General features: G+C 39.4%; 2 protein-coding genes across 2 annotated transcripts; both read left to right on the top strand.

Annotated features, from left to right (window-relative positions):
- The first annotated feature begins 2,809 nt into the window (after positions 1-2,809).
- On the top strand, positions 2,810-3,013 carry LOC120107558 (putative cytochrome c oxidase subunit 5C-4). The gene has a single exon (XM_039120881.1). The coding sequence runs from the start codon at positions 2,810-2,812 to the stop codon at positions 3,011-3,013; it is 204 nt and encodes a 67-aa protein (XP_038976809.1).
- Positions 3,014-4,447: 1,434 nt separating this feature from the next.
- On the top strand, positions 4,448-12,064 carry LOC120107557 (vacuolar protein sorting-associated protein 20 homolog 2-like). The gene is made up of 6 exons (XM_039120877.1): positions 4,448-4,748; positions 6,772-6,924; positions 7,081-7,233; positions 9,794-9,877; positions 10,259-10,457; positions 10,642-12,064. Exons 1-6 carry the CDS (start codon positions 4,647-4,649, stop codon positions 10,665-10,667), a joined length of 717 nt encoding a protein of 238 aa, XP_038976805.1. The 5' UTR covers positions 4,448-4,646; the 3' UTR covers positions 10,668-12,064.
- Positions 12,065-13,007: the final 943 nt, after the last annotated feature.

The following is a 13,007-nucleotide window of genomic DNA, read 5'->3' as shown; positions in this document are numbered from 1 at the left end:
CATCCAATAAAATTAAAAAATAGAATACTGGAGTGCGTAGGGCAAGTCTCCATCACCAACTCACAAGGTATTATCGGAGTGACTGGCTAAATAAGCAACCATCCAATCCGTAGTTTCATTAGTTTTACGGAATACATGTTTGGTCTGAAAAATTTCTCCATTTTTCATTATTATCTAGATATCTCGGAGTAGAGAATGGACACAACCATTGCCCCTTCTGGATTCAACTGATGATATTAGCTCCTCTACGACAATGAAACCGTCTCGTAAGACACACCGGGTGAAATGGCTTTTTTGGACAACACGTGGAAGGGTGGTTTCGGAATGGTTTCGGCAAATGGACCATTGCTTCGCCATCATTTGGTTACAGCGGTTTTGTATACAAAGTAATATATGTTTAATGTTTTTTAAGAAAATATGTTTAAGCCAAAGTTAATATATTTTATTGGGGCGAACATTGGTGCTGTCACGTAACATCGTCCCGTATTCTCGATATCGGGCGGATCCGATACTTTAGGATTTCGGTGTTATTTCGCCGTCAGCGGCAGATGATGAGACATTTGACACGTGCCACTGTAGCACTCCTCCTCTTCCGCCACCTAGCTGCTTCTCGGTCGGTGGACTCTGAAATGGAGACGGACGCTGGACCACCGTGAACAATCTTGCGGGGGAAGGGGGCGGACTTGGGAGGTAACATTCTTCTTCCGTGATCTCCTCGTTTTATTTTTGAACGTCCATTTGCCATGCAAACTGAAGCTCTTTTGTTCTCTCTCGTAGCATGGTTATCTCCTTTGGTGCTTTCTCGTTGCTTTGTTCTCGTATTTTAATTGGGATGTGCCGTGATTTTATCGACCATTTCAATTTGTATTTTGTATATTCTGTCATGTCTGCCAATAATATTAACCCGATCTTCTCTTCTTCTCTGTTTTACTTGTATGGAAAAATTTACTAAACAGAGCCTGGGGTTCGATGAAAGAAAATTTCTTTTAATTGAGCATAACATCTATTAGGTTTTAGTTACACTTATCTTGTAATTGTTGGGAGTTTTTGAATTTTGGCATCTCAACTTAGTTTGTTCGCAAATCGCTGAGAAAATATTTCACAATATAGAACAACATCAGTGAATTGTGAAAAAATTCCCCCAAAAAATTATGTTATAAATATAAATTTTGAATTATTCTTCTTTTTTTATTTTTGAAATCTAGTACTGACCTGCAATAAACAAGGGCGAAGTTTCCCACTTCCTCCATTAAATCTCAAAAAGGAAAAATCTAGTACTGACAGAAGATGTAAACCTGAGTCCAGATTTGATCGTGTTAAATCGCTGGTCCACTCAAGAACTTGGCCAAGCATCCAAGTTAGATCATTGAATTTTTGAGTCATCCGTTGAGGCAGGTCCCAGCGATCCAATCAAGGATCTGACTGATCTGGGATCTGCTAATAGTTGGATCTCCAAGTTTTGAAGCAGTATTGGATGCTAAATGCCGAAGCTGTATTTTTCAAGCTAAGATTTGAGAGAAAATTGGGAGCTTGGATTATACCGCATGTTTTTCAATGCTACTTATTTGGTGGCCTTTTTAACGTCCTCCATTCTACACTTTCTGTGCACACGGCCGGGTATTTGGTGAGATGCTTATATAGTGCCATTCTTCTACTTTCGTCGAAGGCTGCACCTTCCATCGATCCTTCACTGAAACTATAAGCAATGGGTGGGATGCTGCTATCGCCATTATTGGATGACCCACAGCCATTATTTCATTCTCTTTGACAAAACTAGGCATTATTTATTTTATCCGACTTTATTCCAATGCCAAATTAATTAGCATGCTTACCATCCTTTTATAATTTGGTGAAACAAAGAGCGCTGTTTCTTTCTCCTCATCCTATTAATGGGAAATTTAAGAGGCTTGGAGTTATTTTTAGTCATCTATCTCGAGCCTTCCATAATTTGTATATATACTTTGCTTGTAGAAGCAAGCTCTATAGATTCTTTCTTGCCTCACGAACTACCAAAATTGTTGAGAATGTTATACTGTCGGGTATGTCTTGATTTTACAAATCTTGGAGATTGAGTCCAAATTAACTTAGGATACCAATTCCAGTCCAAACCGACTTAAATTTACAAATCATCTGATAGCAGAAGGTTCTAGTATCTTTAATATAATAGTTGGTATATGCATGTATGTATGCGGTTGCCATCTGTTCCTACCATTATTGTAATGATATAGCCGTATACAACTTGGTGAATCAACCCTGGTAGAGCCGCATCAGCAGTCAACAGCTAAACAATCCACTTGTGGAACGAAGAGTCTCATACTTGGGGTGATAAACTGGCCAGCTTGGAGTGGGGAGTTGCAATGGAGTTTTTTTGGGGAGTTTTTTTTTATAATTGGTGCATGAATGAATACATGGCATCCCTTTCTTTCACATTAACCACCAAATAAGGTTTCTTGATCCTTATTTGTAGTTTGTATTTTTTTTTTATATAAAAAAAAAAAATCAAGTTAAGCCGCTGATAAGTTCTTCGGAATTTCTCCTTTTCAAAACTACCTAACTAATTGGCATAAGTGACCCATGAATTATTTTTATTTTTAAAAAGAACAAAGTAAGTTATGTAGAGCTGAAAGTCCATCTTGTGGAAGACTGGGACCAGCCGGCAGAGCGCAGACGTCGTCTACCTTTAGCTCTATCTGAAGCCTCGAGTTCTTTGCGTCGAAAGGTCGGTATGAATTTGAATGCATCAGCAATGTTTTTCTTCTGTTTCTGACGATTTGATGATCACGATCCAGCAGTATTCAGGAGCTAGCGAATGGCTTCCGCTCGTAAGATTGTCGGGCAGGCCGCTTCCAAGGGGCCGAGCCCGAGCGTTATCAAAGAGATGATCTACGGGATAAGCCTTGGCCTTGCTGCCGGATTCTTTTGGAAGATGTACCACTGGAGCAGCCAAAGGAGAACCCGGGAGTTCTACGACCTCCTCGACAAGGGCGAGATTAGTGTAGTGGTTGATGAGTAACGTACGGGCATTGGGCTAGCACGTAAAGACGCTCCCGGCCTGCAACGATGCATGATGACATCCTATACGCATATATATATATATATATATGTAATATAAGCACCTCCTGATCTCTATGTATGTACATGAGCCGACCTTTGCTTGATTTGCGCTCTTGGCTCGTATGTTTGATGAATTCCAGCTCAAGAAGTCGGCCTGCTTAGTTCAAGTCGTGGTGGGGTGGAGTGACCTTCAGATGCGTTGCTGCGTGTTTGATCGCTCATCACGACTGCCCAACCAAGAACTAAGAAGGGGGCCCGGCAGATGATGCTTAATTTGTTTCCTAACACGAGTGCTGTTATTTCCGCACTCGCAAAAATTTGCATGCAGCTTAATTTCCCTGCTGCCGCTGCCAAATCCACCGAGTGGCAGCCTGGCAGGAAAATTGATGATCAAGTTTAAATGATTTGTGTCACTGTAGCATGGATAGGCATGCAGGGCGTTGCTGTGATGTTGCTCTATTAATGGTAATTAATCATGCTTAGCTGTTGGTAACAAGCTCTTAGCATGTACATGCATCCAAGGATAAATTAGACACTTGCAGCATCAATACTGATCGGGGCTTATTTCAATAATCTCTCGTACGTGCATGTAAAGTATGACGCTAGTTCCGGGGCACGGCTTGCTGGGATTAGCTCAAGCTTGATTATATGATACGTTATTACGTAGAAATTAGAAACTCGCAACATTAATACCAGTTTAGAACTTGCCGATGTTGCATAAAGGCTCTAAAATGACCGCTGCTATATATAGACAAGTATCATCTTTCTCTGATGTGAGCTATGCTAGTTTTGCCTCAAATGACCGGTGTTGAGGAAAAATACCGCAGCTGGTTCCGATACTACCAAGCAAGGTTCGCCGTACCGGTACCGAACCCCGTACCGGTGCCGCACTAGTATAGGCATACCGAGTGTCGGTACGATACGGTACGCTCGGTACCGATCGTACCGATATTGGTGTACCGATACCGGTATCCATCGGTATGGGTACGGTACGCTCGGTACCGACCGGTACAGCGAACCTTGCTACCAAGAGATATTTGCAAAGTGCGACCGCGAGCCCTTGGAAGTCTTGCGGACGCTTAGCTTCAACAAAACTAGAAATTACCGGCACGAGGACCAGGAATCTGAGCAATCCTTCATCGGCTAAAATTAGCGCCAAGGAATGTCGGTATATCGTCCGCCGCAATAATCTCTGGGTGCAGCACCATTTAACGGCACAAGTCGCTTGATCTTCCGCATGCAAGCGGCCGGGTCATATTTTCTTTCTATCGTTAATAGATATTTTTTTGGTCTCCCGATACGTAGCTGACGGACGACGAGATGTGGGGCACGCATCTTAATGAACGACGGCCAGCGGAGAGGAAGGGAGCGAGGCCAAAAGGAGAGAGGAAAAGGCGGGAAATGAAGAGAAAAGAAAAGAAAAGAAAAAAAAAAGGAAGCTCTTCTTCTCTCTTTCTTTTCCTTCCTCAACTCCACTCCAAGCCGGTGTGGCGAGACAGTGGGGCAGCGATTTCCCCGTCCTTCCTTCGTTGGATTTCCCTTACCCTCTCCCCTTAAGAAAGACGAGGGTTAGGGTTTGGGGAGGAGCGGCCATGGGGAATTTATTCGTGAAGAAACCTAAGATTACGGACGTGGATCGAGCAATCCTCTCCCTTAAGACCCAACGCCGCAAGCTCGCTCAATACCAGCAGCAGGTCCCCTCGCACCCTCCTCCTTCCTGCCTTCTTTCCACCCATCTATGTGTATATTTTCGTGGCAATAACAAGATATCTCTTCTTCTCCGAATTGTTGATTTCTTATTCTTATCTGTTGAGGAAGAATAGGAGACGAGAGGGCCTTTAATTCAGCTCGGTTTTCTCGATAACTGCGTCTCCTGGAACTTACTTAATGTGGATCTGTGGAGTGCCTCTGTTAACTATTGCCATATCGTTTTCTATAAATCACTTCCTGTTGCCATTAATATCATCCTTTAACTTTGTTTCCGCACCATCAAAGATTGATAATTTTTCCCTCCATGTTTTCCTTGACCTTTCTTGCTAGAATGAGATGCTACAACTTTGGTTCTTCTTTGGATGTGTTCCATGAAGTAATGCGCACATATTTTAATATAATACAGGGGCAAATGCATCTACTCAACCATTAGATGCTACTCTTACGGAGCATTACTATAAATTAACCAATCGGAGCTAACACTTTTTTTTTTTGTTTTTTCTTTCTTTTTTTTTCAAAAAAAAGGGTGACGACCCCTGCTCTCCAATCCCACCCCCAAAACAAAAAAGAAAAAGAAAAAAAAAATAAATTAGGTTTGCGATTCAGCATCTTTCAATGTCATCCACATTTCATGCCAAACCAAGGGATTCATAAATGTTCATAGGCATTTAAATGACATACCTGTTTCCCGACCTTCAAGTTTTTATTCGCAACCAAGGAAAACTACTGTCCACCAATCACAATACATACATACCTATGTATGTACGCATGCAAGAATGCATGGCTCGCGTATAAGCAGTATGATAGCGACTTTCCGATTTGAATCCTTTACCTGCTGTAGCTGATCAGTTTCTTCATATACAGGCACAATCATGCACTTAATCTCCATTTCTCATTCAATATGTTGTGCGAATTCTTGTTTGAGCACTGCTGTATCCCATGGATTCTGATCTTGCACAAATTGTTGCCACTAAATTCTGATTTCCATCCACATATGTTATTGGACGGACCATTTGTTCAATGCCACATCGCTTACCCATGGGTTTTGGTTTTTGTGGGTTCAAGGTCAACTGACTACCCACTTCTTGGATTAACCATTACAGACCCTTACATGGCTCCAGCCTCATGTTGCGTGATATTTATTTCTTTTGTGGTCCATTTCTAATGTAAATATTGCTCATGTTTATTGGGAAGCCAATCAACTTGCTGACTGGCTTTCCAAGCTAGGAACTTAGCAATGGGCCAGCATGCTTTGGACTACTGATCTGCCTGAGGAGCTCCTTTAAACCGGCCAACATTGACCACAGCACTATCCTTTCTAACTGGCATATTGATATACTCCATGGTCTTTGGTCTTCTTGGCCAAAAAAGAAAATAAAGAAAAGAAAGAAAACACTAGCCACTTTTTCTAATCCATTTTAATCCTTTTCTGATCAATGACATGCAATTCTTTGCTTAACTTTAGTACATGAAAAGTGGGAACTGGTGTCTGTCTTCTTCCCATTGGTTCTGTGACACCAAATATTTGGTTTCCATAAACTCTGGTCAAAGTTATAGCTTATCAGCTTATTTAGCAGGTAATGGATATCCAAAGTGACGAAGACAAAAACTCCATTGACTGTTTTAGGCTTTTAGCACGTGAAATATGCTTTCCCAAAAGACTTTTGTTTCTAATTTTTATGATAGGAGTGCTTGAGGTCCTCCATGCTGGTAAAAGTAACCTTTCTTTTTGAATTTGTTAGATCTTGAAGTTTCCTTTTGTTTTTGCATGATGCTTGTTCTGCTCGAGCAAATTTGGAAGATGAACCACTCTTCAGGGTTTTCGTATCTGAAAGTTAGTGAATATAGTTGTACGGTATCTGAGACTCTGCATGAGCTCCAAAGCTTTTTGCTCTATATCCTTGCTCGATGAACTTATAGGAGATGCCCTTGATGAATATCTAAAACAATTTTTAAACTACTAACATCATTTCTGTGATCCTGGTTCTCTGTTTTTTGCCACTCCAGCTTGTTGCTGTCATTGAAGCTGAGAAGCAAGCTGCAAGGGACCTGATTCGAGAGAAGAGGAAAGACAGGGCCCTTCTTGCACTGAAAAAGAAGAAAGCTCAGGAAGAGTTATTGAAGCAAGTTGATGCTTGGCTAATTAATGTTGAGCAACAAGTATGTAGTGACATGTGAATGAATGCATTTGTTGTTATAGTGGAGGATTTTGTATGGTGCGTACTTTTGTTTGAACTACTTAGAAAATGGTCTAATTGTAGCTGTCTTCTTTCATGTATTATATAGTAATATCTATCTGTTTTTCACTTAGTTCAGTTGGCAGATATTGAACTGGCAAGCAAACAGAAAGTTGTATTTGAAAGCTTGAAGGCAGGCAATAATGCCATCAAAGCTATACAAAGTGAGATCAATCTGGAAGATGTTCGCAAGTTGATGGATGATACGGAAGATGCAAAGACTTATCAAAATGTGAGCTTTTATTACTTTTTTTTCTTTTTTATTTTTGCTTTTGTGTTGCTTCAAGTTGAACCATTTGGAGTTTCACATTCACAAGCGGGTAGAAATAGATGTGCATACACCTAATCAGATATGGATCTCTGTCTAGAAATACACCTAATCAGATATGGATTTCTCTCTAGAAATACACCTAATCGGGTATGGATCTCTCTCTAGAAATATGAACTATTTATATATTTATCTCATGAATCATGAAAAACAATCCCTAACCCGATCATTTGTGGTTGGCTACATGAATCCTGCTAGTCTATTTTGTTATACAAATCTGCTTTTAGAATGATGTGGCATGGCAGGATCGGCCTAACAGCTGTATGTTATGGCTCTTAGTTCTATGTAGGCTGTTATATCTGCAGCATATCTCCCATGACATGGGAATCAGCTGCAAAGAGGAGATGATGGAAGGGATATTGTTGGGGATTTTGGAGGCCAGTTGGTTGAACAATCCAAGAATCTTTAGGATTCTGATAGTCACTTTTCTTAAATGGGCTTTGTGATTCATTTTTTTTTTTCGGATTGCAGGTTATAAGCCTCATTAATTTTGCCACTTGATTCTCCATTCCTCCTATGGTAACTTTAAAAGATGTGGGAGTTATCCTGGAATCTGCTAGTTTGGCATCCAAACATGTCCTTAGGATTTTGATAGACATCACAACTGTGGAGGTTGTAAAAGTATTTACATCATTATTTAGTGATGACATGGTAAATCGAAATAACTCATGTTACAACCTATGGCTATTGAACAAAGAGATTAGGTTCAAGAAGAATCATGTAAGGACCAGTTTTCGTAACGTAAAATGATTACATGGGCTGTATTACATGTAATGCTTCTTGTGGCAAGGAATTGCGGCATTTTTATTTGTGTTAGTGAAATTATTTTCTCGAGCAACCTGGATCATGGAAGAGAATGAAGAGACTTTCAAAGCATGATGAGGCATGTGTGTCTGCACATGCACAGATTTGTGGTGCTGGGGTGTGCAATGCATGAGTCAAAACTTATCCACTAAGAATGTTTCATATTTTAATGCTAATACTACCGTTATGATACCTATTTGTGCTTTAAATGCCCTATGATGTATGTTACCGACTCTTCATCTACAATTTACAACTTGGTAGCGGGAAGCTAATGTTTAGGGCACTGCACCCACTTTGGAACCTGGAAACTCACTTCTGCACTTGCTTTCAAAACATTTCTTGTTCTAAATTTTTTGAGAGGTTTGCCTTCCCACACCCAGCTTTGCTCCTACACAGCTACACTTTCTCCCACTTTCTCCTGCTTTTGTTAACTAAGATCCATGATGCCCTAGTTCGTATAATGCCCTCATTTCAACTCGTTCCTTCACTGAAAGCTAACCCCCATTCCCTATACCCGTCTCAGAAACAAATTTCTGAAATTTTCTTCCACCTGGAAGCACCAATTCACCATGGTGGTGATGGAGCCCTTGACTTCTCTCTCCTACGAAACCTTAAACATATCCCTCCACTCACACCTTCCGTAAATCCATGGTGGCACTGGAGCCCCCAACTTCTGTCCTTTGTAATGCCTAGTTTTACCTCTAACACTCATGACAACATTATATTTGACTTGTCACTTCCCCGCAGATGCTCAGTCAAATCTTCCCTTCTCCTCTGGCAATAATAAAGCATAATTGCTGTCCTTTAACCTCTTCTCCTTAGTCTTGTATCTTATTATTTTCTTCTATTTTCTCTCCCTTGTTGCACGTGGATGGGACCCTTTTCTGGTTGTCTGTCCTGTCTTTACCCTTCTTTCTTGCTTTCTTTCTTTATTTCCTTTTCTTTCCATATGTTGAGTGTGTTCTGGTTTGATGGATATTTAAGATTATGGTTTCTCGGATCACATGGACTACCAATGCAGACTGAGAATGCTGCCTGTATGCAATTGCATAATCATGGATGTTGGATTGGAACTGTAATTAGCATCCAGGTGGACATGATGAGAAATTAAGTAATGGCTAATTTCATGCCAGCCTATCCAACCTATAACCAGCTAAAGCAATTAAAAAAAGTCAAAAATGGAAATTGTTCTTTTCTACTTGTATGAAAATACAGGGGGTAATTGCTACAGAATCTCAGAGTTGGTATAAGATTTAACGGATAGGATTGGTCTTCAGAGGCAAGCAAGCTCAGACAATGATTATGGTTCTTTAAATCATGCCCTTTTCTCTTGCTGAAAACATATATTAGCTTTTACCATGATTAGCTGATTACCATATTATGAAATTGTTGCTTGATTCACGAATGGTTCTTTTTAATGCACTTCTTGCTTCTGCTTCTTTTTTTTTTTTTTTTTAAAAAAAAAGGAAAAAAAATAGTGCATCATGCAAGCAGGGAATCCCAGATATTGGGGAGGAAGCTTGATACTTCTAATCACTCTATGTGAAGTGTTTGGCTAAATTTCATTATCAAACTTTGCCATATTTATGTGGTCTGAAGAACACTCTCATCTTGCCCATTTAATGTTTTAAAGTTTATGGCTTACCTTTTGCTACCCAAGGAAATAACTGCAATTCTAGGCGAGCGTTTATCTGCTGAGGATGAGGAAGATGTTTTAGCGGAATTTGAGAACTTGGACAGTGAGGTATGTTTGTAAATTTGTTTCTGAATTACGGCTCTTAATGCTTATTATGTTATGTTATTTCCGATACAACGCACTATCAGCTGAGACAAGTTGAAGGTCAGAAGTTTTAGCCTATTTTCTAGGCATGAAGGGCTATACTGGCAGCCTTTGTTAAATATTAGAAATAAATAGGCAACTTCTTGAATCTACAGTTACTGGAGGATCAAACTGAATCATTAAGTTCTGGTTAGTCAACATTGCTGAGCTTACATATAAATGAATTTATACTGCTAAAAAAATATCATGCTTGCCACAATCAGGTAAATTTTTGTTTCTCAATTTCTTGACATTTCGGTAAACTCATTCTTATCTGATGCAATATTTGTCCTGTTAACTTGGCAGATCACCCTGCAGTCTTTACCAGCAGTTCCTGCTTCGTCAGTGCCATCCACTGAAGTATCTAGAAAGATACCTAAACTGCAGCCAGAAGTGGGACTTCAGCTTGAAGGCGAAGAAGTCGAGGTTCTTGATCTTCCTGATGTACCTACCATGACCCCGGTGGTATCAGATCACATTTCAACTAAAGCACCGAGGACAAAGGGTCTCTCTCTCTCTCTCTCTCTCTCTCTCTCTCTATCTCTCACGCACACACGCACGCACGCACGCACGCACACAGAGACGCGCGCGCGCGTGCACGCCGACGGACCCACCCACCCGCACCCACAGTGCGCAACCATTTATTTTATGGGTATGCTGATGATTACTTGCCTTGATTAAAATTGCAGTTTTGGAGGAACCACTACCTGCTTGAATGACAGACTACATTTGGAACGGATCAACAGTTCAACTGCTTGCTTCATGCGCTTATTCCTGGATTTGTACAGTGCGTCTGCATGATATAGCTGTTTGTTCTTCAGCTTAGTAGCCAGCTTTTATCCTGGTCCCCCGCTCCGCCCGGACTCCTGTTTGCTAAATTGTTTTGGCTGTACAAATAGTTGCATCATGTTTGCAATTATAAAGAATATAGCTGTTGTATCTGAACGTGGGGGCTCACCTCTTGGAAGTTTGATCTGGTGCTACTTTTTAGCAGCATTTGTGATTGTCGAGACCTATCAGAACAGCAGGACGCAGTGACTTCGAGTAGATCACCAAAAGATGCAACTATGCAAGAGTTCTCCCCGTGGTGCGGACTATGTGATTGGCTGACTTGCAAGTGGTGAGGTTACTTCACAGAGTACCTGCCTGAGGCGACCGACAATGTATCAATTGATGATGAAGCGTGTTTACGTGCCGAATGTTGCCGATTTGCAGCAAGGGTTCATCGTGTCTCTATTTGCGGCAAGGGTGGAATGTTGCCTGTGGCCTTGGCCCTCACATCAGGCTGTGTGATGGGGTTGAATGAATCCTAGCTTGAAAGATCAGGCTATTTGGTTACCGCGTGCAAAGAGATCTGATTTTACTGCATCACGCGAGCGTCGAATCCATCGAGATGCATGCTTGTCACGGTTCGAACCTAGCTAGTATACTGGTGTTGGAGGCTCTTGTCGCACGTACACACCTACCAGACACTGAAAAGCTGGCTATGATTTTACTGCATCAGCGCTTACTGTTTGATGGCGGTAAAATGGCCTCGGAGGAATATGTTGTTCGGGCACATCTGCACCGTTGGAAACCTTGGTGTTCCTTGATCAACCAAATCAGGGGGTGTCGAAAATATGGATATCATCTCCTACTTCCATCAAGACCTCCTGGCGATTTGCAAGTGCCTGCGGGGAGCGGCTATTGCTCGTGCGCAGCTCAAACTTCAGCACGCGGTTCCCGCTTCATCATCGGCCAGAAAGCTTATCAAACCGGACCGCATGTTTTCCGCATCCAACCCATTTGCCACGTGGCTAGCAGCTGGGCAGATACAAGCTTTGTCGGGACCTGTCGCTGCTTTTTTATCTTTATATTCCCCCTGATAGGTCAAGGGAAGTCAAGCGAGACGGGAGAAAGCTCCCCTAGCGTGCGTTTAGAGCTGCGCTGCATGGTGCATGCCAGGTGTCGTCTCGCATGTGTGGAATTAAAATTAACCTAAGCGGCAGTTTCATGGAAGTAAGGATGGAAGGATGGAATGAGCCATGCGGCAAAGCAGGTGACTTAGGCCCTGTTTGGGGGAGCTGTTGGCAGTAGAGCTGTTAGAAGTAGAGCCGTTGGAAGTAGAGCTGTCTGAAGTAGAGCTATTATAAAAAGCTGTTTGCTGTTTGGTAACTACATTCGTAAAGTGCTGTGGTACTTTGTTTTGTGTTTGGTAAACAAACTGAGAAAGTACTTTTATATGACAAAATTACCATAAAGGACATTGCATAGTATTATACAACAGAACATAATAAAACATAACATAAATTAATACATAAATATACGATATAGTATAATATTATTGTAATATAAAATAATATTATGTTAATATAGCATAATAGTAATATAATTATTAGAGTAAATTAATATTTGGTAATATAACATAATATTAAATTATTTAACATAACATATTAATGTATGATGATATAATATAATATATATTATATTTATAGTATAATACAATAATAAAAGTATAAAATATTATAATTATTAGTATAAATTAATTTCTCATAATATAACATAATATTAAATTATTTAAAATAACATATTAATGTATTATAATGTAATGTAATATAATACAATATTTATAGTATAATATAATAATAAAGGTATAAAATATTATAATTATTATTATAAATTAATTTTCCATAATATAACATAATATTAAATTATTTAAAATAACATATTAATGTATTATAATGTAATGTAATATAATACAATATTTATAGTATAATACAATAATAAAGGTATAAAATATTATAATTATTATTATAAATTAATTTTCCATAATATAACATAATATTAAATATTTAAAATAACATATTAATGTATTATAATGTAATGTAATATAATATAATATTTATAGTATAATACAATAATAAAGTTATAAAATATTATAATTATTAGTATAAATTAATTTTCCATAATATAACATAATATTAAATTATTTAACATAACATATTAATGTATTATGATATAATATAATATGATATTATATTTATAGTATAATACAAAAATAAAGGTATAAAATATT

The sequence above is a fragment of the Phoenix dactylifera genome, unplaced genomic scaffold, assembly GCF_009389715.1.
Source record: "Phoenix dactylifera cultivar Barhee BC4 unplaced genomic scaffold, palm_55x_up_171113_PBpolish2nd_filt_p 000900F, whole genome shotgun sequence".
Classification (NCBI taxonomy): domain Eukaryota; kingdom Viridiplantae; phylum Streptophyta; class Magnoliopsida; order Arecales; family Arecaceae; genus Phoenix; species Phoenix dactylifera.
The sequence above is the reverse complement of the archived record's forward strand: the minus strand, read 5'-3'. Positions and strand labels throughout refer to the sequence as shown.